The sequence below is a fragment of the Pteropus alecto genome, unplaced genomic scaffold (genome assembly GCF_000325575.1).
Source record: "Pteropus alecto unplaced genomic scaffold, ASM32557v1 scaffold170, whole genome shotgun sequence".
In the NCBI taxonomy this organism is placed as follows: domain Eukaryota; kingdom Metazoa; phylum Chordata; class Mammalia; order Chiroptera; family Pteropodidae; genus Pteropus; species Pteropus alecto.
In genome coordinates, this window is record NW_006429634.1 from 2,199,194 (window position 1) to 2,225,061 (window position 25,868).

At 33.2% G+C, this 25,868-nt stretch overlaps 1 protein-coding gene across 17 annotated transcripts in view; it reads left to right on the forward strand.

Moving 5' to 3' along the window:
• The window catches only part of CCDC30 (coiled-coil domain containing 30), a 101,910-nt gene that overhangs the window by 3,466 nt on the left and 72,576 nt on the right, over positions 1-25,868 (forward strand). For 5 of the 17 annotated variants that reach the window (XM_025050898.1, XM_015596788.2, XM_025050889.1 and 2 more), the window contains 5 exons: positions 6,538-6,717; positions 12,841-12,994; positions 17,220-17,291; positions 22,146-22,261; positions 23,758-23,856. In XM_025050898.1, coding sequence (XP_024906666.1) covers positions 6,538-6,717; positions 12,841-12,994; positions 17,220-17,291; positions 22,146-22,261; positions 23,758-23,856 — 621 coding nt within the window. Of the gene's footprint in view, positions 1-363; positions 2,632-6,537; positions 6,718-12,840; positions 12,995-13,480; positions 13,613-17,219; positions 17,292-21,705; positions 21,841-22,145; positions 22,262-23,757; positions 23,857-25,868 lie in introns of those variants that run through there. The other 12 variants (XM_025051080.1, XM_025051151.1, XM_025051084.1 and 9 more) reach the window with 10 other exon arrangements.

Sequence of the window (25,868 nt, forward strand, 5' to 3'; positions counted from 1 at the left end):
AGGGATGCTGCTCTACGCCCTCCTATGCACAGAAGATCCCCCCACAACAAAGAATTAGCCAGCCCAAATGTAAGTAGTGTGGAGGTTGAGAAACCCTGCCCCTAACATATTAACAGTTCATTTTTCTGTTCTGTGTCTATCCTTATGTGTGTACCTTTTTACATAGTGATAATTATGATGTACATTTTGCCTTTTTCCCTTAATTTTGTTTTAATCATTTAAACATTTCTACATTGTTTTTAACTTTTTAGAAAAGTACTTTTCTCATTTTATCTGGGAATTGAAAAGGAAGAACTGTGTATAATATGTATTATATTTTAAATGTCTGTAAATTAAATTTTTTTTTTTTGTCTATGTAAACAGAAAAGAAAGAAGGAAGAAAGAAAAGAAAGAAAGAAGGTTTGGGGTGAAAACCTGACCAGATATTTCAGTTTTTGTTGCTGTGCTATTACCTTTGTTCCCTAGTGTCACTCAAAGATCATGGGATCCAAAGCCCATCCTTTGCTCAGAGCCAGGAGATGTGCTGTAGCGTGAGGTGTGGTCCTAGGCTGTAGTTGGGGGGTACCTGCTAAGAGAAATAATAAGCAGAAATGATTCTTCACCCATTCACTTTGCCCTCTTCCTATTTAAAATTCTTTGTCTCTGTCTCAGTTTGCTTTGACAGCTTTACAGCCTAATTATTTACATCTAGAAGTTTTTGAAGGCCCCCAAACACTATCAGATGTGCTTCTTTCCAGAGAGTGGACTTTTAAAATACTTAACATTTATTTAGCATCTACTTTTTAGAGAATAGTATGCCCGTATACTTTGTTATGTGGGCAGTTTTAGGCACAGTTTAGATGTCAGAACATTTATAATTCAAAGAATGGATTTATATTACCTCAAGATCTGCTTTTTTAGAATTTTCAAACTACTCAACCATTGGGTCTCAATAAATCAACTGGAAACATGTTAGTTCTGGGATGTCATAGCAGAACAGGCAAAGAGACCCAAATATTTAAAATCATGGAAATATAAGCAGCATAATGGGGATCAATAAGTATACTGCATAAAGGGCTAATGTCAAGGTGTAGCAGAAGATAGGACCAGAGAAGCGAATAGGAACCAGAATGTGAGGAATCTCTGTTGCCAAGTTAAGGGGTTTGAACTCTTCCTAAAAGCAATGTGAATGTTAAGTAGCAAGTGATTTGCATTCAGAAGGTTCAGTCTGAGAGCTTTGTGGAGTACATATTGGCTAGGGCCAGCCTGGAAACAGGGAGGTCAGTTAAGGATGCTATTACACTAAACTAGGCAAATAGTAAGGGGAGCCTATATTAAGGCAGCAACCTTAGACATAGAGAGAATGAATTAGAAAATGATAAAAGATGTATTATCTACAAATTCAGCACCAGTTGTACATGAGAATGGGGTTAATAATAAGAAGGAGCTAAGGGTGGCTCCCAAGTTTCTGGCTTGGGAAACTACATTGATGGTGATTTTTTTAAAACTGAAATACAGCTTTAAGAGAAAGATGGATGGGTTGTTCATGAGACAATGGATATGCATTGGTCTTAAATAGTAGGCTCATTTTTATATTGCCTTCATATCCTACGTCCTTTTTTTTGAAATTTCTGTACCTCTGCCAATCCTGCCTTAAAGATTGGGCTTTGGTGGTCATATTTGTACCCCTGCTTCCAACTCATTCCAGCCACAACTGACTGAATGAGGATTATACAACTAACTTTGGAGAGGCAGTCACAATTCATTGGGTGAGCAACAAATAATTGTCTCATAAATTTGAACTAAGAGATCATGAACAGAAATGACAATCTGAAAAGTCACATAGATTTAGTAACTGAATAGCTATTTTAAGCCTTGCTGATGAGCAAGCAGAGAAAGTCCATCCATGTAGAGGAGTAAGTTAATGAGAGCTGATTCATAAGGAAACCCAGAAATGAAGGACCTCGTAGGTCATCACAGACTAGTAATGGCTGTCCTGTTCCATATCCAGTTCCAATGTAGCCATGTTTAGTTTGTAGCATATGCCTTTGTATCCTATTCTTTTAGTAACCCTCCTTTAGTAGTTGGGATTGGTAGACTATGAGAGACAGAAAGCTTAAAATAATGATGGCTTTAAAAAGCTAGAAATGTATTTCATGTAAAAGTCAAGAAGTAAGCAGTTTAGATTTTAGGTCAGTATCTTGAAATTGTCAGACTCAAATTTCTTTTCATGATAATAGGATATCATCAAGGCATGTGACTTCTACCTCATGGTGTCCAGGATGGCCACTCAAGCTTCAACTATCTTGTCTGCATTCCAACCAGTAGGAAGGAGGAAGGAGTGAGGAAGAGAGCACTCTATTCCTTTAAGGACACTCACCAGAGGTGGCACACATCCTATTGCTTAGAACTCAGTCACATGGCTGTATCTAGCAGCAGGGTAGGCAGGCATATGATCTGTCAAACAATTAGATGTCTTATTTCTGTGGAAGTAGGGATAAATAAATATTGAAGGACAACTGGCATTCTCTGTCATATGCACTCGTATTTGTTATAACTTCAGTGTGTTTCTGTTTCTTGCCACTTTTTCTAGATAGATCTGGAGTGTAGCAGAGATGGATTATTATTTAATCCTCCTAACAACCCAATGAGGTAGGCATTACTATTATATTCATTTTATCTTGGGAAAATCAGAGTTTAAAGAAGATAGATGACTTGTCTAAGTCACACCTAGAAAGTGGTGGAGCAATAGTTTGAACCAAGGTATGTCAGATTCCCATGCCCAAACTATTAATTACCATGATAGTGAGAAATTCAGAGAGCCAAAGGCAGCATTCTTAGGTATGGTGGCATTTAAAGAGTCTATTGAAGAAAAGGAGTCCAGGAAGGACACAGGGAAGGAAAGGCCAGAGAGGTCAGAGTGAAAACGGGAGAAAGTGACATCACAGAACAGAGAAAGGAAACACTTTCAAAAAAGGAGCGAACAGATACTGCAGAGTGATCATATATAAAAAGAACAGAACCATGTCCTGTTGGATTTGGCATTTTGAGGTCATTGTTGACTGATTTTGAGTATAGTGGTAAAAGCAGAAGCCAAAATGCAGTGAATTAGAGGACAAATTAGAAAGAGAACAATAGCTTGAGGGGATGTGGCTGGATCAAAGAAGGGTTATTTTTGTATCTCTAAAAGATCAGAGACATTACTGAAGCTAAGGGCAAGAAAGGAAGATAATGATCATACAGAAAAGGAAAAGCTTCCTTGAGGAAGTAATATGGGGTGGGATCCAGAACAGGTAAAGAGATTAGCTTTGGTCAGGAGGATGGAAAGCTCTTCTATTGAAAACAGAAAGAAGACATGTCTAAAGATGAAGGTTAGTATGTTGGTGAGAGGAGAAGAAGCCGACTGAGTTTTATGATGACCTTAGTTTTACTAGTGCTGTGGGAGAGGAGGTCATCTGGCAAAAGAGGGGAGAGGTGGAAGTACTGAATAGTTGTTGAGTAAAATGGTAACAGAGCTGGTAAAGAATACTTAGAATGACCCATACAAGTAGAGGAGCTTGGCTCAGGCTGCAAACCATGAGTTTCTAGTGACTCCAGTTTGCATATTTGTTTTATTTTTCTCTACTAGCACTCAGCAAACTAAAATAGGTAGAGAATAGTCACAAACTTTTCTAGAGCCAGGATTTGCAAGGAAGGTAGGACAAGGAACAAGATAATTAAAGACACTGGTGAGAGATTGAAATGATCAACACTTGGGTTTAGGCTTGAGGGGGAAAACCACAGAGTAGTAGTTTGAGAGAGGATATAATGGTCCAGGAACTGGGGGTCTCACAATAATTGTAGAATAGATATAGTTTCAGAGAGCAAATATTTCACACCCATTAGTATGGCTATTATGTATATTTTTATGGCAGTTCCTCAAAAAGTTAAACATAGAATTATATATCGAACAATTCCATTCCTAGGTATATACCTAAAACAATTGAAAGCAGGTACTTGGACAGATACTTGTATACCAGTGTTCATAGCAGCTTTATGCATAACAGTCAAAAGGTGGAAGCAATTCAAATATCAATAGATGAATAAACAAAATACATACAATGAAACATTATCCAGCCTTAAAAAGGAAGGAAATTCTGATAGATACTATAAAATGGATGAACCTTGAATACATTATACTAAGTGAAATAAACCAGAAACAAAAAGATCAATGTTATATGATTCCACCTATATGAGGTACCTAGAATAGGGAGATTTGTAGAGATAGAAAGTAGAATACAGATTACTGGGGGCCAGAAGAGGGGAGAAATGGGAAGTTATTGTTTGATGGGTACAGAATTTATATTTGAGATAATGAAAAATTTCTAAAAATGGATAGTGGTGATTACACAACATTGCGAATGTTCTTAATGCCATCAAATTCTACACTTAATGGTTAAAATGGTGAATTTTAGGTTCATATATTTAACACACACACACACACACACACACACACACACAAAGCAGGAAGTACAGAAGGTGGTGGTCAGAGTGCAACATTTGGAGTTTAGGCCATGGGGATGGATGGCTAAGTAGGATGGAGATTAAACATCACTGGCTTTGGGAAGGTGGTCAAGTCTAGGAACTTGGATGAGTCATTCACTTGGATATTGATCTGTAGCCTACACTGTTCTGACCAGCAAGCCCTCTCTTATATTTCCTGCTCACCCTCCAATACCCTCAAATTTCCCAGAAGCCAAGGATCCAAAAGTATTCTCAATATCGCCCATCTTTTTTTCCTTTCAATATCCTCCAACCTAAGACTCTCCCATTCCACCCCTACAACATGGAGCGAGGGAGATGGTGCTACCCTTTGGGAGCAAGGACTTATAATAATTCTAACATTTATTTTCTAATAACTCACAATCTCATTAGTTTTTCACAACTTGTTTTAACATTTTGATATATTCACTTCCAGTCTTTTCTTTATGTGTCTGGTGTTCCTATAGCTGTAGTCATACTTTTGCATTCTGCTTTTTCTCTTATCGTTATAATATAAGCATTTTCCCATATTACCAAATAGGCCTCATAGAATGCTATATATTCCTAGTGTCTTGGGCTCTCCGATACCAAGGACTAAAACCACAAATAACTGAACAGTACTCAGAGACCTTGTAGGGAGAAGGAGGATATGAGTGGGGACTGGAGGGTGGCGGGTTGGGTAGGGAGGAGCATGAGAAGATTTTTAGCTGTAGGTCATGGGGAGGATACATTGGGGTATAAATATTTAGATCTGGGTCCTTTTTTCTTTCAATGTGACTGTCAGGTGATAATTCAAATTCTATATATCATCAACAAAAACCATTGATGTAAAAATAAGGCTCTGGAAAACTTAGCAAGAAAGGAGAAAAATAATAAAAATTTAGTTTTGCTATTAAGAAAGCAAAACTGAATCTAGTTATGTGGGCTAGCTGCACTATAATAATAGTTATGCATATCACTACCATTTGAGTCAGATTAACTTGGTTAAAAGCTGTGTTTGATTATAACAGCAAGTCTTATTCATGGTTAGTAGTTCTAGTCACATGGATGCCACTTCATCAATCAACAGACACTTATCTTTCACCCATCATGTAGTACAGGCTGTTATATAGCATGACTATTTTTTTTTAATTAAAAAAACTTTTTAAATTAAGTTTATTGGGGAAACATTGGTTAATACAATTATATAATTTTCAGGTGTACATTATAATTTGACATCTGTATATTCTCATGTGTTTACAACCTAAAGTCCAGTTTCCTTCAGCTACCATATATTTGATCCCCTTTACCCTCTTCATCCTCCCCCAGCCCCCTATATTTGATCCCCTTTTTCCTGTCTACCTTCCCCCTCCTCCCCCAACCCTGCCTTCTGATAACCACTAGTCTATAGTCCATGTCCATGAGTCTTTGTTTGTTTGTCCTGTTCCTTTGTTAGCATGACGACTTTTAACTTAAAAAAGTTAAAGACAATATTGATGGCAGGCTTAGAGCAAGAAGTTTTAGAAGAGAGTCTAAATGACTTAAAAGTCAGCAAAAATTATGAGACATATTCCGAGAGCAAAAGAATCCCTAGATAGTACAGAATTAGTAGGCTCTCTAGATTCCAGAGGAATCCTTTTATTTCTAAATATTCAATAGAGGGAAGAAAGGCTTTGGAATTTATAACATTGCAAGGGACCTTTATGAGATTTTCAGATTATTAAATTGCACACTTCAGAACTTGGAAAACATAAATGCTTGTATTTTTAAAAAACACTCTAGTATACATTTGCATTGTATATGTCATGTCGTTTTTTATTTTAGAAGATATATAACTATACGAAGCTTTAATTTTTTGTATTAGCTATTTCATGTAAATGCTCATTATAACTGGATAACATAGTCATTAATTAATAGGAAAACTAAACTATACTTGGTAGAGAGTTTAACTCTAGGTGATATACATATCAGATTTCTTGCATGCTCAATCATGTTGTATATGTGTGTGTGTGTATGTGTGTGTGTATACATACACATATGCTTCTTTCTTCTATCAAGGGAAAAATTCAATTGGAAGGTGTACTTCACCTTCTCAAGAAAGAAGGAATTGAACCTCATGCTACTACAGAAGAACTCTATTTTGTCTGGAGCTTATTCAAGCACAGTGAGGACAGGCTGAGGATTGCTACCAGAAATCTAGAAGGGCTTTCAATGAAGGACATGGAAGAAATGAAAGAAGTAAGAGCTAATAACATAAAATTTTAAGACACCAGTGATTTTGTTCATTGTCCGTTAAATTAACACATTAAAAAACTAACATTTGAATATCACTTTATAGTTTGCAAAGCACTCCCGTGTACATTTTTGAGTGTGTGAAATGTAGCAACACTCTTTATTTGTTTCTAACAGAGCACATATACAGGATGTTGCCCAGAGTTGACTGGTTGACCATCAACCAGTGGTGGCTTTCATTATCTTGGTAAATTCCTCTTTGTCCCAATAACAGACATTCTGGCTCTCTTGGTTGTTGGCTTAGAAACTTGAGGGGATCTACTTCTCAAGGTGGGCTTATATTAACTAAACTCACAGAGAAGTTTCTAGAAAAAGAGACACCAGCTTATTAATTGACAATTAGAAGTATAATTGCCAGAGGAACTAGTCAAATATGTCCTGTAGCTGCTGCATTCGCTCCCTACTGGCACACTACATGGGAAGCCAAATTTTAATCATATGTTTACTTGGTGAACAAATGATTCTAAATTTTTATAGTACTAGCTAAGATAGATTTACACGATAGGGCTATCTATACTTGCCCTTATTTCTGGACCAGGGTATCTAGCCCTTAGATGAGTAAATAATGGCATCTTTTGACTCTCTTATCACTCTTTGATGTTTCCAGTACTAATCTATGTACCTTCTGACAGATTCTTTCTCTAAGTGAGTTAATTCTCTCAGGTTGCTTAGAAAGCCCCCTGCTATGTTTCCATATCTCAGTTCAGATAGGCAACTTGTTGATTTTTAAATTTAACTCTGAGAGGACAATCTGTTTCCCAAACTCCTAAAGAAGAATGTAGCTCCTTCAGAACAAAAGCAGTATAGCATAATAGATTATGAACTTCAACATTCGGCAAATGGTGAAAAATTGCCTTTAGCACTGTCTCTCTATGTTACCTTGGGCAAGTAACTTAACTTCTTTGAGCTTGAAATTCCTAATCTGTAAGATGAGAACGATAATAATTTATTCCAAGGGATTTGTAAGGTTTACACAAGAGAATATGTATAAAACATTTCACAGACATACTTTACACCTAAAAAGTATTCCATGAATTGTAGCTATTATTATTAGGTATTATTCTTCCTGCCATTTTAAAAAGAAAGAAACTGAAGCTTACTAGGAAATTATAAAGTTAGACTGCAGTTCTGTGTTCTTTCTATACCATTCACTTTTGTTCATATTCTGAGGAGTTGTCCAATAGGCTTCAAAACAATCCAGCAAAATATAATTCAGTTATTCTGGATTTCATGTTGGGTGGGAGAAAAACAGAAAAATCACTCTGGCCACAGTAGAAGGATAGATTGGATAGGGGCCAGATTGGAAGCAAGGATTTCAGGAGAAGTTATATAATAATTAATTAAAGGATGAGAACCAAAAACAAGGCTCGGAGTGTAAGTAGAGAAGGAAAGATGAACTAAGGAGTTATTACAGAGGCGGAATCTATAAAACAAATTGGATGTGGTTGGAGTAAAGTCTTGAATGACTCTAAGACTATCTACCCCATCATTCTTAGGTCATAGTTTCCCCATTAAAAAAGAAAGAATTAAAACATACTCCAAAGGTTTTTTGTTATTATAAAATGTTATTATAACGTACAACGTAAAAACTTCATTGCTTTCCTAGTTATATTTTGCATAGGCTAATGTGGAATCAACCTGTGTATAAAGTAGATGAGAGAGTCATTCTAACCAAAATGGAGCCACATATGATGACTTGGAAGCCCAAGGAATTTTGCAAGACCTGATCTATATACTAATTATATTTTACTTAACATTTGTTCTTATTTTGTTGTTTTTTTCTAACTTAGCACAAGCATATTATAACAAAAATTCAAGCAGTATAAAATTGAATGAAAAATGAGATATCTTCTCACCCCAAATCTTCAGTTTCATACTCTTAAGCTATCACTGCCAACAATTTTTTTATCCTTCTAGAAAATTTCCATCTATTCAAAATATGAATTGTACTCCATTATGCATATTGTTTTCACTTTCTATAGTAGTGCATATAGATTTGCCATATTCTTATTTGATAACTTGTGTATTCTGTTGAATGGATTATCAATATTTATTTAACCACTTTATTGTTGGATGGTAGAGAACAAAAGGATAACATTTAATGCCAGAAACAAAGATTTTTTTTAAAACATTTTATTGTGGACTATAATGTGTATGCAAAAACAAGGTAAAACTTAAAAAGTAGTTTTACAAATAGTTATAGAGCAAATACCCATGTAACCAATGGTCCTGTCAAGAATATAATATTGCTCACCCTGTAGAAGCTTCCTTTGTACACCTTTCTGTTCACAGCCCCCTTTTCCCCATGAAGGGACGCATCCCTAAATAATATATCCAGTGCTAGTTTTGCCTGTTTTGGAACATTATATACAAGGAATCAACTTTGGGAATTACTTTTTTTGTAAAACACGTTTCTTTCCATTTTGTTTATTTTTTGAGTATTAATTGACGTACATAATATTAATTTCAGGTGTATAACAATGATTCAATATTTGTATATATTGCAAAATGATCACCACATTAAATCTAGTTAAACATCTGTCTCCATACATAGTTACATAATTTTTTTCTTGCGATGAGAACTTTTAAGATCTACTGTCTTAGCAACTTTCAAGTATGCAATACAGCGTTACAACTCTAGCCGTCACACTGTACATTTCATCCCTATGATTTATTTTATAACTGGAAGTTGATACCTTTTGCCTTCCTTCTCCTATTATAGCTTGTCATTGCTGTGTATTATTCTATTGTGTGAATATATGGCACAACATTATCCATTCTATGTTGATTTGGATTGTTTTCAATTTATATCTATTATGAACATATTATAATCTATCAATTATGCTGCTATGAATAATCTTATATCTGTATCACGGCGCATGCATTTGTATAGGGTATATACTGTGGAGTAGATTTAGGGTATTAGAGAGTATGTAGATCTTCATGTTTACCAGATAATGTCAAACTGTCTTCTTAAGTAGTTGTATCAATTTACACTGGCACCAATAGTGTATAATAGAGTAACTTTGCTCATTATCAGCACTTGATATTGTCAGACTTTTAAATTTTTGCTAAACTGTTGGTGTGCATAATGATTTCTCATCTTGGTTTTAATTAGCATTTCCCTGATTACTAATGGAGTTAATATGATTTTGGTTAGTTGGATTTCCTATTTTGTTAGTACCAGTTTAAGTCTTTTGTCCATTATTAAATAGAGTTGTCTGTTTTTTTCTTACTGATTTCTAGGAATTCTCTATATATTTTGGTTTCAAGTCTTTTGCCAGTTATGTGTATCACAAATACTTTTTTCCACCTACTCTGTGGCTTGTGTTTTTAACATCCTTAATAGTGTCTTTTAATGAATGAAAGTTCTTAAATATAATAAAGTCCAATTTATCAATAGTTTCTTTTACAGTTAGTGTTTTCTTTCCTGTTTAAGAAATCCTTGCCTTCTGGGAATTTGAGTTTTGGTTGCCCTGAATCTATAAATCAGTTTGAGAGGAATCGACTATCTTAAAATATTGATGTGATCCGTGATCATGGAGTATTTGTCTATTTATATTTTAATGTATACAAATAAAGTTTTATAATTTTCTCACAAAATCTTGCACATTTTTTGTTACATGTATTCCTAGGTACTTCATATTTTGGGATGCAGAATTTAATTTTCTAATTATCTGCTGCTGATACTTAAAAGTATCATTATTTTCATGTATTGACCTAACATCTAATATCTAGCAATCTTGCTAAAATCTTTCATTCATTTTAATAATTTATTTGAAGGTATAAAATTCTTCTACCTGCATAATCATATTATCTGAGAATAATGATACTTTTGTTTCTTTCTTTCCAGTCCTTATTCCTTTTCATTCTTTTTTCTTGCCTTACTGTACTAGCTAGAATCTTTAGTGTTATCTCAAATAGCAGACATACTTGTCCTATTATTGATATTGGAGAGAAAGTATTCAGCAATTTGCTATTAAATATATGAGGTTTTTGTTTTTAACAACACCCTTTATCGGATTAATAAAGTTTTCTTTTATTCCTCCTTTGGGAAGAGTTTTTATTAGGAACTAATGTTAAGTTTTACAAAATGTTTTTTCTATAGCCATTGAGATTATGAAATAATTTAGAACTTTAATCTGTTAATGTGAGAATTTCATTGATTAATTTTTCTGTTAAACCAATCTTGCATTCCTGAGATGAATCTAACTCGTTTATGGTTATTCTTTCTAAATATTACTAGATTACATTTGACAAAATTTTCTTTAAGGTTTTTACAGCTGTGTTTATGAGTAAGATTAATTGTGATTTTTCTTGTTTGTATTATCTTTATCAGAGTATAATATCAATGTGTTATACTATGTAAAACAGAGTATAATATCAATGTGTTATACTATGTATTCTTTTACATAGTTATGATTATAACTATGTAAAAAATGTATATGAATAAAAAATACTGCAAGGAAATATAACCAGTATTAGCCAAACCCTTTCATTATTGCCCCCTAACAAGACTTTTCAGATAATTTTTCCTAATCACGCTCTCATGAAAATTCAATACTACAGATATGATGTATTTCAGTCTGTGTACTGTAGGCAATTTGTGTTTTAAACATAAAAAGAGTAAGATTTTTTGCTCCTTCCCCCTGCTCCCACTAACAAATTTTTGCTACCTTGGGAGTGATTTTGTCTCATTGAGAATGCATTGTCTAGCCTCAAAAATGGTTTGGACAGTACTCTCTCTTTTTCTAAGTGGTTGCTTTTTCTATTTAAATGACATTTTTTTCATGAAGACTGAATAATATATGAAAGTATTTTGTTTGAATATATTAAAATGTATATATTCACGCTGTAAAACTTATCAAATTATACATAAAAGTACAAGCACATCACAAACATTTGGGAAGGAAAAAAATCAATTACTCATTTAATGCAATGGCTGATTTTTAGTGAATATATCAAATTTATATTATATATATTATATTATATATATGTTATATATTCTTTGAAAAATTACCTTGGGGTAGTATATACTTCTTTCCAAGTATGTTTGGAGCTCCTCTTTTGGAGAGTCCTTTAAAATGTAAACCATATTATTTTAAATATACTCAATTTTCATGGAATTTAATTTTTTGATCTGGGAAAATGTTATTAAGAGCTAAATCTGGTGAATGAAGTATATACTGGGAATTTAACCATGGGAAGTAACCCAGATGAGAAAAAAATACACATATGGGTGAAACTGTGTATCATAGTATTATTTTTAATAGCAAAAATTGGAAACTACCAAATGTTTAAATGATTATATAAATTATGTTATGCCCACTCTGGAACATTATACAGCCTTTAAAAATTATCATTACAAAATCTGTACAACAATGTGGAAACGTGTTTCTCATATAATGTTAAGTGAAAAAGCCTGACAGGTACTTATATATAGATTACGATTATAACTATGTAAAAAATGTATATGAATAAAAAATACTGCAAGGAAATATACCAGTGTACTAAAAGTGGTTTTGCTATATAGATGGTAATTTGCTTATTTTCTTGTCTTTTAGAAAAATTTGTAAAATTAATACATATTTTGGGGATCAAAAGCAAAATATAATTGAGACTGAATTTCTTCCTTAGCTTTTAAATTATTTTTAAAATAATTGCAGAAAAGGAACTCTAAAATAGTTTGATCCCTGTTCAATGTGTTCACATCTTGAAATTAAATGAAATACTTTATGTGAAAGCATTTTACAAACTGTATTTAATGTTCCATATAAATGAGGAATTTTTTTTGCCAAATGATATTCATTTTGATGGTTAAATTTCTATTTTTTAAATAATCATAACTATATTCTTTTAAATAGATTGAATCATATGAAATTATATATTTGTAAGTCAGAAATAATCAAATATCACCAATTTTATATGGTTCAACCTAATAAAATAAATGCACATAAATGAAATACTCTGCTACTTTTCTTTATTGGATTTCAAACACTTACAGGAAATAGTGCAATGATATAAGAGTACGTTTACTTTTTATTTTATGACGACTATGTTTTATTTCAGTCTCACGATGAAGACCTGGAAAAAGATAAAACATCACAAAACTGCCTTCAGAGAGATGTGGAACAAGTAGTAAAGAGGTTAGGGATGGCCCATGAAGAGATCCAAAGACTCACTGATGAATTACAAAGAAAGGAGAAAGAACAGAGTAAATTAGGTAAGCTTTGATTACAGATAAATGTTTCTGACTATTCGTTCTGACTATTTTCTCAGAGTATAACATTGAAAAAAAATAATCTTTTAAGAAACACATAAAAGTCTCACAAATAGCCTTATTTTCTTCAGTGTCCAGAAATTTTTATTGAAGCATAAGCAAAATATACCCACACAACTCCTAAATATACACTACCCAGCAAGAAATTCCCAGCACCCCAGAAGCTCCCTTCATTCCTTCTCCCTATGTCTACACCCTTTCTCCTCTCCAAAAATAACCACTATCCTGACTTTCAACATTATTCCTGAGTTTTGACTACAGGCAGTATGCATTCTTTAGTTTATTTCTCTTCTTCAACTTTATGTTTGTGAGATTCAGTCATGTTGTTGCCTGTAACAACAGTTGGTTGGTTCACTTTTGCCGTTTGTAAATTATTCCATTGAATAAACATACTATATTTTATTCTTTATACTGTTGACAGACATTTATATTGTTTCCAGGTGTGGTCTATTATGAATTGTGCTGCTGTGGATATTCTTGTACTTATTTACATATTTCTGACTGTGATATACCTAAGGGTAGAATTATTGGATCAAAGGGTTCTGAATACGTTTTACTTTGGTAGGTTACTGCCATACTGTTTTTCAAATAGTTGTATTAATTTAAGCTCTTAGTTGTATATGAGATTTTGTTTGCTCCACATTCTTTGTCAGTACTTGGTATTGTCAGTCTTATTAACTTTACCCTTTTGGGTGAGTGTGTAGTGGTATTTAATTGTGGTTTTTATTTGTATTTCCCTGATGGCTAAAGAAGTTGAAAACCCTTCCATATGTTGGCTGTTGTTGCTCATTTGGAGATACTATTCTGTGAAGTTCCTGCTCAATCTCATTTTTGTTTTCTATTGGTTTGCATGTTTATGTTTTATTAATTTATAGGGGCCGTTTCTATATTTTGGATGTGACCATTGCATTGGTTATAATGCGATGTTGGTTTTTTTTGACATAAACACTAATATATATCAAGTCAGGTTTAACAGAGTTATTCTTTATAGCTTCTAGGTTTTCATGTGTAAAGCCTTTTCTACATCACTACAACATTATTGAAAATATTCACTGCTGGTTTATTTCAGTGCTTTTATGATTTATTGTTTATATTTCAATCTTTGCTTTATCTATAATTTATTTTAGTATAAAGTTTAAAAATGTTTAAATAAGTATTATTTTATACACTTTATGTTTATATGTATAAAATAATAATGATTCTGCCAATCATTAAAAACAAAAAATATCAGGAGCCTTGAGAGTTTGTTAAGAATGCATTTTAAACAGTGAATACAAATAAAATTTTTAGAAAGTAGAATTATTCTATATCCTAATTGCGTTGGTGGGTACACAATTGTATATATTTGTCAAAATTCATCAAACCGTACATTTAAAAGGGTGAATTTTACTATATGCAAATTATACCTCAGTAAACCCAGATTTTTAAAAAAGAAATTTGGCTATATGAGTATGATGAGAAGCAGTCTTTGCTGCTTTCAATAAAGAAGGAAAAAGGAAAAGCAGGACACCTATTACATAGTTACATTTGGACATAACAGAACACAATCACATGGCACTCTGTTCCATCAGCAGTTGGTTGGTCTAGTAGATCCTAAGTTATTCACTGAAAGCTGTCTCCACAGTGAGTAAACTGGGGACTTTTGGGAAGCTGAATTTGCAAGTCCTTTTAAACTATCATATGCAATATCAATGTGTACTCTATGTGTAACTTCTTGAGTCATCAATTTATAGCCAGAATTAATTTCTAGGTATATGTTTTTCATGACAGTGTTTCCCAAGTATTAGCCTACTTCTTTCAACCAACTGACTCTTTTAAATGAAGGGGGCTTTATTTTAGTTAATTCACTAGTTCTATCTATATCACATCCAAAAATCTGGATGGAATGAAAAGTTTTGGAAACAATAAAACTTTTTCAAGAATAAAAATAATTTATGTTAAATATTTATTATTCAATAAATAAATTGTAAGAAAAAGAGGAATTTTAAAAGTTTTAAAGGATTTATTAACCAAATATAATGTGTGGCCTTTACTGGATTTTGTTTTAAACAAATTTATGAATCATTGGAAGTTTGAATACTTATTGGATATTTATTGTTAAATTTCCTTAACCATACATAATGACACTGAGCTTATATTTAAAATGAGTCTTTGTCTTTTAAAGATAGATAGTTAAATATTTAAAGATGAGTGATATGATGTCTGGGATTTACTTCAAAATAATACAGCCCCCTACCTCACACTTAAATAAAAATTAACTCAAAATGGACCATGGAGCTAAATGCAAGACTTACACCTATAAAACTGTTAGAAGATAACTTAGGAGTAAATCTTCATGCCTTTGGGTTAGGCAATGATATATGTTAGCTACAACACCAAAAGCAAAAGTGATGAGAGAAAAACTAATAAATTGGACTTAAAATCAAAAACTTCTGTATTTTTAAGAAAGTGAAGACAGTCCATGAACTGGGAGAAAATATTTATAAATCATATATTTGATATAGGACTTATATCCAGAATACGTAAAGAATTCTTATGTATTTTGTGTTATTATAAGAATTATTTTATATTATTATAAAAAGACTGCCCAATTTAAAAATGAATGAAATATTTGAGTAGACATTTCTTTGGAGAAGATATATGAATGGCCAGTAGGCACAAGAAAAGATGCTCAATATCATTAGTCATTAGGGGAGTGAAAGTTAAAACTACAATGAGATTCTACTTTACAACCACTACTATTACCACTTGACATTCATGGCTATAATAAAAAAGATAATAACAAGGTTGGCAAGGATGTGGAGAAATTGGAACCCTTATAACTAGCTGATGGGAATGTAAAATGGTGAAGATATCTCAAAGATATTTAATGTATGACCCAACAGTTCCACTCCTAAGTATCTACCCGTGAGAAGTAAAAACATATGTCCACAAAAAGACTAGTGTGTGTATATTCAGAGCACTATCATTTATAATAGCCAAAAGGTAGGAACAACCCTAAAGTCTCAGTTGGTGAGTGGTTAAACAAAATCTGGTATATCCATTCTGTGGAGGAAATAGTTAACATAGAAGACCTGACACTGCTATCTTTAGAAAGTCCTGCTTATAAGGTTAGCCTTTGGCTAGCATCTGGGAACTTGGATTACAGAAACATTCCCACCATACCCTAACTTATAATAGTGGTTCACCGTGCCTAAGCTGTTTATACAAACAATGTGGTTTTTGCTGAAAACCTGGTTTCCTTCTGAGAGCCTGGAATTTTGGTATGTCCTAGGCAGAAGATGGTGTACATGTGACCAGCCCCCATTAAAAACTTTGGGCACTGAGTCTATAATGAACTTCTCTTGCAGACAACATTTCACATGTATTGTCAATTTGTTGCTAGAGAAATTAAGCACATCCTGTGTGATCCACTGGGAGAAGTCTCTTGGAAGTTTGTGCCTGATTTCTTCTGGATATTGCCCCATGTTAGGAATGACCGCTTATAAGATTCATGGTAGTCTCTTACGTCTGGGAGTTTCCTCATCTTGACAGTATAGGAAGACCACCAGCCATATCACTGGTAATGAGTAGACCACAAGAGGCAAAATAATAAAAATTCGATTAAAGAACTCAAATCCAATTGACTCAGATGCATATATATATGCATCTATATGTATAGGGTAGCGTTGGCAAAAAGCTCTCTGGTGACGTCCATTTTGAGCCATGACATCCTCATACAATTATTGACTAGTATACCAAAACCTATTTCCTGAAATTTTGCTATTTAGATATTTCTAGCAGCTACTGATAAAATTTTAAATATTCTTAATTGCAGGAATTAATTTTAAGTATTTCTGGGTGTAATTTCTTTTTACTAAACTGGTAGTACTGTGCTTAAAAACTTCTGTTTTTTGTAGTGGTCCGAACTATTCAGCATAGAATCTGGTTAGGGAAACAGAAAGATTACAAGAAAGATTACGAGGTTAGATGATCAGAGATAGGGATAAATGTAGGGTACAGTAGGAACACTAAGAGGGAAGTCTGGAAGAGCTTTCTGGAGAAGGTGACATTTATATAGAAATTCAAAAGATAGGCATCAGAAAGAAAATTTTCTAAAAATAGAGTCATTTTAAATTTGATTATTACAGTAGTCATTTACTCCTTATTCAAATCTTTTTTCTTTTAGATTCTGCACTTAAGAAGGCTCAACTAGAAATTGAAGAATTGAAAGAAAATTTGACAAAGCTGAGAGAAAATGGTGAGTCATTTTAGCAGATATAATATTTAATAATACATTAAACAATCATATAACATTAAATGATGTTTTAAAATAATATTATTTAACAATTATAATAATAGTACTTTTAGAGCTATTATGATTTCTATTACTATTACTATTACTACCACTTGTTGCTCACTAAGTAACAGGTACTCTGCCAGGCATTTTACATACATTAGCTCTAATCACAATAATTTCAAATAATGAGTATTATTATTACAATTACATAGATAAAGAAACAGTCATGGCAAGGTTAAGTGAATTAGCCACTAGCTACACTAAGTACTAGAGCTTGTATGTGAACTCATATATGTCTAATCTAAAACCTGTGGCCAACACAAATAATACATGTTTTACTGGAACAGCTGAAGTCAACACACTTTATAATGCATTTGACCACACCTCACATCTATTTGTTTCTCGGAGAAGCCAATAGATTTAGAATTAGTGATGATTTAGTTAATCTGACCCTAATTTGACTATGTAAAAATGCTACCAGCTATAATTAATATAATGAAATTTGAGTGTTGTAATGTAACAACTACAAAAATTTTAAATATGCTTACTAGTTTTAAATAATTCTAAAACTAGTCTTCCCCTATGATATTATGATTTAAAATAGGAAATGTATATTTCATCAATGTCCACATTTCCAGCACAGGAGCTGCTAAACCTTTGCCATTTTCTAAGCAATGAGAAGGATAAAGGCATCTTTTGTTATGTTAACGAGGACTTTTGGAGAGATCCTAGGTAGTCAAAGGTTGGAAAGTGGTTACTAGGGGAGTCAACCAAATGTGTGATTAGAAAGTTGGAACTTTAGGTCCACGCCCCCTGCCCTCATCCACTCCTCTTTTCACCCCCAAACTTTCCCCTCATCTACTGAAAAAGCAGAGGGGTTGGAAATTGAGTTCAATCACCAATGGCCAATGATTTAGTCAGTTGTACCTATGTTATGAAGCCTCCACAAAAACCCAAAAGAGAAGGGTTCGGAGAGCTTCTAGGTTGGTGAACATGTAGAGATTTGGGGAGAGTGGTGCTCTCAGGGAGAGCATGGAAGTTCTGCACCCCTTTCCCCATATCTTGCCCCTATGCATCTCTTCCTTTCGGCTATTCCTGAATTATATCCTTTTATAATAAACCAATTATCTAGTAACTGGGACTTGTGGTTCTGAGTCCTTAACCTGTGGAATCTGATACTATTTCTGGGTAGATAGTATCAGAATTGAGTTGAATTATAGAGCACCCAGCTGGTATCTGAGAATTGATTAGATATGTGGGGGTAAACCCACACACATTGTAATTGTTAATCCTCCTTTTAAAAAATATATGAATGCAATTCTAAAATAAACACTGCTTTCTTTGTAATTGATAGAGCAAGTAAACGAAATCAGTAAGGATATAAAAAACCGAATAACACTGCCAACCAACATAATCTAATTGATAATTACAGAAAACCACCAGAATATTATATTCTTTTCAACTACAGATGGAACTTTCAGAAAGAAGGACCATCCTGGGTCATAAAGCAAATTTATGCAGAAGAACCGAAATACAGATTATGTTCTCTGACCATAATAGAATTAAACTAAAAAGGAATAACAAAAGTATGTTTAGAATGTCTCAAAATATTTGGAAATTAAACAAGATATTTCTAAATTGCAAAGCCTTTGGAGAAAAAATTAATAGGGATTATAGAAAATATTTTATGAATTAATTTGAATAAAAATGAAAACACAATATTGATATTTGTGGGATGCAACTAAGTTAGTGCTTAGAGAGAATTTTATGCCATTCTGTGCTTATACCAGAAATCAAGAAAAAGGACTCAAGAATCTAAGCTTCTACCTTAAACACCGAGAATGAAAGCAAATTAAATCCAAAGCAAGCAAAAAGGAGATAATAAAAAAATATATAGAAGTCAAAAAAATTAAAAACAGAACATTAAGAGTAAATTAGTGGAAGCAAAAGCTGGTTCTTTGCAAGGGTCAATAACGTTGGTAAACTTCCAACTAGATTGTTCACGAAAAAATAAGAGAAGACACAAATTACCAATATAAGAAATGATAGAGAACATTTCTACAGATCAAAAGGATAATAAGGGAATATTTTGAACAACTTTATCACAATAAATTTGATGACATGGATGAGATGGATTCATACCTTGAAAGGCACAAACTACCAAATCTCACTCAAGGAGAAATAGATAACCCTAAGTCTACCAAGGGATTGAATTTTTAGTTAAAAATCTTTTCATAAAGAAAACTCTAGGCTCAGATGGCTTCACTGGTGAATTCTAAAACACTTTTAAGAAATAAATAATACTGATTTTACATAAACTCTTCCAGAAAATTGAAGAAGAGAGAATACTTCCCAACTGATTTTAGTGACCTATTTAAAATAGTCCATATTCAACTGTATTTTTAAGATTTGTGAAAATTAAATATACCAATAACATCCAGTATGGAGAAAGGGTCAGTGTCATTGTTTTATTCAATGTCATTTTGTTTTAATATTGATGAGGAAAAAAATAATGACTCCAGCCAGAGACACCATCTGTGTGGAGTTTGCACGTTCTCCCATATCTGCATGAGTTTTTCCTGGGTACTCCAGTTTCCTCCCACACCACAAAGATGTACAGTGAGATGAATTAGCATGTCTAAACTGCCCCAGTCTGAGCGAGTGTGGGTGTGTGTGTGAGTGGCGCTGCAACTGAAGGGCATCCTGTCCAGGGTGGGTTCCTGCTTTGCGCCCTGAGTAGCGGTGACTGGCACAGGCCACCCTCAACCCTAAACTTGAATAAGCAGGTTGGAAAAGAATCATATTGTTTTTATTAATCTTTCTTAAATGTATATACAATTCACATTTATTTCAGCGTTTAATGTTAAAAACATTTTGGGTCTTTATTTAGAAGTTTGGTGATGTTTTTGTGACCGGAAATATGCCATAGGAACTTCACTCTTGTTTATGTCAATTATCCTATGGTAAAATTGGCTTCATGATATATTGTTTCACTTAAAGTCACATTTTCCAAGAACCTATCAATGATGTCAAGTTAGGACTTTCCGTACAACCTTTTTGAAGAATAATTTGGCAGTGTCTATTAAATTTTTTAAATGCACAGGTGCTCTGATCCAGCTGTCCCATTTCTGGGCCTTATTTATTTATTTACTTTGGAAATAATGCCATAAGCACCTAAAGATTAATGAACAAATATAATGATTTTGGAATTGTTTATAAGAGTAAACATTGTCAACAAACCTAATTCTTCATTAGTAGGGGAAAAACAACACAAATAATGGCACATTTGGACATACTATGCAGAACAAAATGAGAGAATAGATAAACAAATTGTGATACGTTAATAAGATGGACTAAAGGATAGAGAGGATCAAAGTATTGATACAACACAGATGAATCCAAAAACTATATATATTGAGAGAAATAAACCAGACACAAAAAAACATGTATATTGTAAGAGTTCATTTATATGAAAACCAAGAACAAGCAAAACCAACCTATGGTGATAGAAGTGATAAAGAAATGGTTGTGAGAGAAAGTGGGAGTGGAGAACTGACTGAAAAAGATGTGAGGGAGCTTTATGGGGTGATGGAAATGTTCTATATCTTTTTTGGAGGGAAGTTCGCAGATATATAAAATTGTCAAAGTTCATTGATTTGAATGAATACTTAAGATATGTACATTATGTTATATATAAATTAAACCTCCATTATAAAATAGTTCCAAATACAAAATGGAAAATGACTTTATAAAGATTATCCGGTCACGATATTCATGATATATTTGCAACTCGTAAAGTTGCAGACAATAACATTGCAGACAGTATAACATTTAAATTTTTTTAATTGCATAGGCCAAAATAGAACAAATCATATATAAATGGATTGTGAATATATCTTATTTATGTTATACATATATTATATATGTTTTATATATATTGATTATAAATAATTTAATTTCTTTTTGATGTTTTCAGCATTTAGTATGTATGTAAATTTTAAAAAAATTACATACTAAGAAGGAAAAAGAGTGTAGCAAGGGAGAAAAAAATGAAGAAAGAAAAAATTAATACAAGTTAAATACAAAACAGGCAATGAAGAAGGAAAACAAAAAGACTTTAAAGCAGCAAAAGAAAAATAAGGGAAACATACCTGAAAAATGGCTAACAGGAAACCACTACAAATTCAGGAAAGTTACAGGCAGCAAGTGTGTGTTATTGAAACTTTGATGAGTGCAAGAAGGAGCAAGTCTTAACATGAAGTGCTAAGCTGAGAGTGGGCTACCATTTTCATGGCAGTGGCGCTACACGCAGAAAGATGGCTTTGATGAATTAACTTGATTTAACTTGGAAAATCTGTCCATTCACTGCTCCTAGCTCACTACTTCAGTCATCTATGGGGGCCTTGCTGTTATGAGTTGAAAAGAAGTATCTATGAGTATATGAGCTGTTTAAGAGACAAGACGACAAGGAAGCCAGGAAGATCGTTGTCTGTCATTTAACTTTTAGAAGGTAGGCTCAATCATTTTAAAATTCCAGGTCCTGGAAGAACCTCTATTGCTGGAAACCCCACACTCAAAAATTCCAATTTATTAGTCTTGATGTGAGAAATAAAAAACATTCTGTTGTTTCATTAGGTTGGTAGAATATTCCAGGGCTGGACTTGACAGTCTAGTGGCACTCTTGTGCAGAGAATCACATATGCAGAGACATGACAAGAAGGGCAGGAAATAGCACTTTCTTCAGTTTTAGAGTTAGTACTCCCAAATTAAAACTTTGATCCCATTGAGTAGACTGAGTTCTTCTCTCTGTTTTAGATTCAGTTGACCTAAAGAAAGCAAAGGAACACAATCAAAGACTAGATGAGGAAATCCTGGCTTTAAGAAATCGGGTTCGATCACTTAACTCAGAAAAAAAAGTGTTTGGAGAAGTGGTAAGTATTTAATTTAGTTTGTTCATTGAATTTATTTAAATGTGTACAGAATAACAATCAACAGTGGAGCAACATAGATATATGTCACCTATTGGTCATTAGTGAGGACGGAGACTGGTGGATCTAGCATCCCAGGAAGATGCATACTTTAACCTGAATGCATTCTATCAGTATTTATATATTATACATCCTAATTATCTATGCTGAACAGTAATCTTGTTGCTATTGTGGCAATTTAGGATTTTTCTTTTTAATAATGATTTAGATAATAGTTTATACTTAACACATTTACCAAATAGAAATTATTACTCTATTATATTGGATAAGTTTGAGATTATTAATACTACACCCTTAGTTGCATTACATTTTTAAACTATTTCTCCTTAGCAATTTATTGGTTTTTAATATATACTTTCAAGTTCTGGATATATATCTCTTCAATTTTAGTTTACATTCATTTCACAGTAATATCTCTAGTGTCTGTAACACAAGGCCTGGCATATACCAAGTGCTCAAGAAATTTTGTTGCAAGAATAAATAAATACCCATTAGGATGGCTGTGATCAAAACAACAAAAAATAACAAATGTTAATGAGGATATGGAGAAATTAGAACCTTTGTACATTATTGATGAGAATGTACAAGGGGGAAGCCACAGTGGAAAACAATGTGGTACTTTCTAAACATAGAATTGCCATACAATCCAGCAATTCTGCTTCTGGGTATATAGCCAAAAGAATTGAAAGCAGGGACTTTATCAAATATTTGTACACTTATGTTCATAACATTGTTATTCACAATAGCTAAAAGGTTGAAGCAACCCAAGTTTCTATTGACAGATGAATGGATAAACAAAATGTGGTATATACATACAATGGAATATTGTTTATCTTTAAAAAGGGAGTTCTGACATATGTTACAACATAGACAAACCTTGAAAATATGCTAAATGAAATAAGCAAGTCACAAAAAAGACAAATAGTGTATGATTTCAGTTATTTGAGGTACTTAGGGTAGTCAAAATAGAATGGTGGTTTCTAAGGGCTAGGGGGAAGGGCAGGATGAAAAGCTATTGTCTAATGAGTTTAGAGTTTCAGTTTTGCAAGATGAAAAGAATTCTGGAGATGGATGATGATGATGGTTTCATAATTGAATATGTTTAATGCTACTAAGCTGTATACTTAAAAATGGTTAACATGGTAAATTTTATGCTCCATATATTTTATCATAATTTAAAACTGCAATCAAGTTGTCTTTATAAATTTACATATCTAATACTGATATATATTTATATGTGTATGTGAGATAAACTTCAGGAAAGGTATATCGCAAAAAGTATTACTTCTGAAAAGAGGAAAGAGATTGTGGGATAAGGTTATGTGAAAGAAAATATTAATTCTGTGTTGTCTGAATTTTCTACATGAAGAATATGTTCATGCATTAGTTGTATATTTTAAAAACAAAGAAGCTCCCCACTTCCAACTTTTGTATTTTAGGTTGAAAGACTTAAAGGAGACATTTGTGAATCTCAAGAGAATAAGCAACTTGGAAACCACTCCCCTGGGAAAACTGTGGATGATGAACAGAAAGCACAGGTATTTTTATGTTCTTTTGTTTTCTGATTTCTAATTTTTAAGGGAGTCACATTTTTACAGTGCACCAGAGCAATTGATGCTGATCATTGGCTCTCTTCTTATTGCCTGTCTTTTTCTATTGCTCAGCCAGTTAGAATGGAGGAAGAAATTGGGGCAAAGAGGATGTGTATCTATTCACTTCTGCCACTTAGGGAACAATGAATATGAAGAATATAAAGGATTGTTTCTTTAAAGACAAAGAGACTCTTACAACGATGCAACCAATTTGGGTATTTTTAATCATCAAAATAGAATTGATTTGTAGAAACGACCAATGGTGAGGGAATGGGGAGTTGGAACCACACTGAACTTAGTAAAATATCGTAGAGAATACATTAGGATCCAGTGCGTACAGTGTCTAGTCTTTTCAGCATGATCGGCCTCTGAAGTGGTAGGCAAAGTGATCTAACTAAAGACAAATTGAAACAAGAACCAATGTGTTTTAGATAAGGCTGTTTCAGACATTCAGGCCAAGGAGCTAGACTGCTTTGGGGCATCCTTTCTTCTGACAAAACTAAAATGAGTGATATCCCTTGTTTCTGAGGGATATTATTCACCAGAGCTCTCCCACTACCCCGACCAAGGACAATAGCATTTATTACATATAAGCAACAGGCATTTTTATTATATGAAGAGCTAACACCAATTAGCAAGGATAAGGTAAACAACCCAAGTAGCAAATGAGGAAAGAGTATGCACAGCAATTCTCAAAACAATATAAAAGCCCAATAAACATATTTAATACTTTGAACCTCATTATTTGTCAATGTTTTTATTGTAACTCCCTGGGCCATATATCCCAGACCTCTTAGGTATCAGGAAAATTAAAGCCATAGGATTTCTTGGCTCCCTAGCAAAGGAACTAGTATCCTTTCTGTCTTCTAAAACCTTCTTGCAGGCAAATAGTGCATTTTTGTAGAGAGAGAGAGAGGAAGGGAAGGAAGGAGGGAGGGAGAGAAGGAGAGAAGGAATTTCCAGGTAGGACTTCAGTAACTTTTACCAAAATTATTCCCAAAGAACCCAATGTTGCTATAATTTAAAGCAAGTTGATTTATTGGTGACCATTTTTATTAGTTTCTTATTTATCCTTCCAGTATTTCTTTATTCAAATACAAGCAATTTGAGTATTATTCAGATTTCCTCCTTTCTTAGTTTCTCTTTTTTTTACTGAAATGCTCCTGGAAATCCTTCCATATCATAAAAAGGTATCTTTCTTATTCTTTAGAGCAGTCTAGCATTCTGTTGTGGGGATGTACTATAATTTATTTAACCAGTCCTCTGTTGATGAACCCTTGGGTTGTTTCCAGTCCTTTGCATATATAGAGAGGTGTTTCAGTAAGATAGAGTCACAGAAATGGGATATTGTGGTTAGAGGGTAGATACATTGGTAATTTTGGTAGATATTGCCATATACTACTCAGTAGATATTGTACCATTTCTGGATACAGAAATGCCAGTTTCCTAAAAAATTCACCAACTGAATACATTGTCAAACTTTTGTATTTTTACTAAATGATAGGTGAGAATGCGTATTTCAGTGTAGTGTTAATTTTTATTTATTTATAGTGAGATTGAGCATTTTTCATGTTTAAAAGTCATTTGTATTTCTTTTATAAAATTAATTTTATTGAAATATTTAATACAACATAAACATATGTGTTTTAAGAGTTGTGCTCAATAAGTTTTGACAAATGCATACGTATATATAACCACAAAGCACTGCAATCAAGAAAGAAAACATATCCATTAGCCTAAAACGTTCCCTCACACTTTGCTATCAATCCCCCAACTTCACTTTCTATTACCATATGTTGTCTAGAACTTCAAATAAATGGAATCATCTTGTATATACTCCTTTGTATTTGGTTTCTTTCACTTATACTAATGCTTTTGAGATTTATCCATGTTGTTGCCTCTATCAGTAGTTCATTTTTTATGTTGCTGAGTAATATTCCTATATATGGATTATTTAT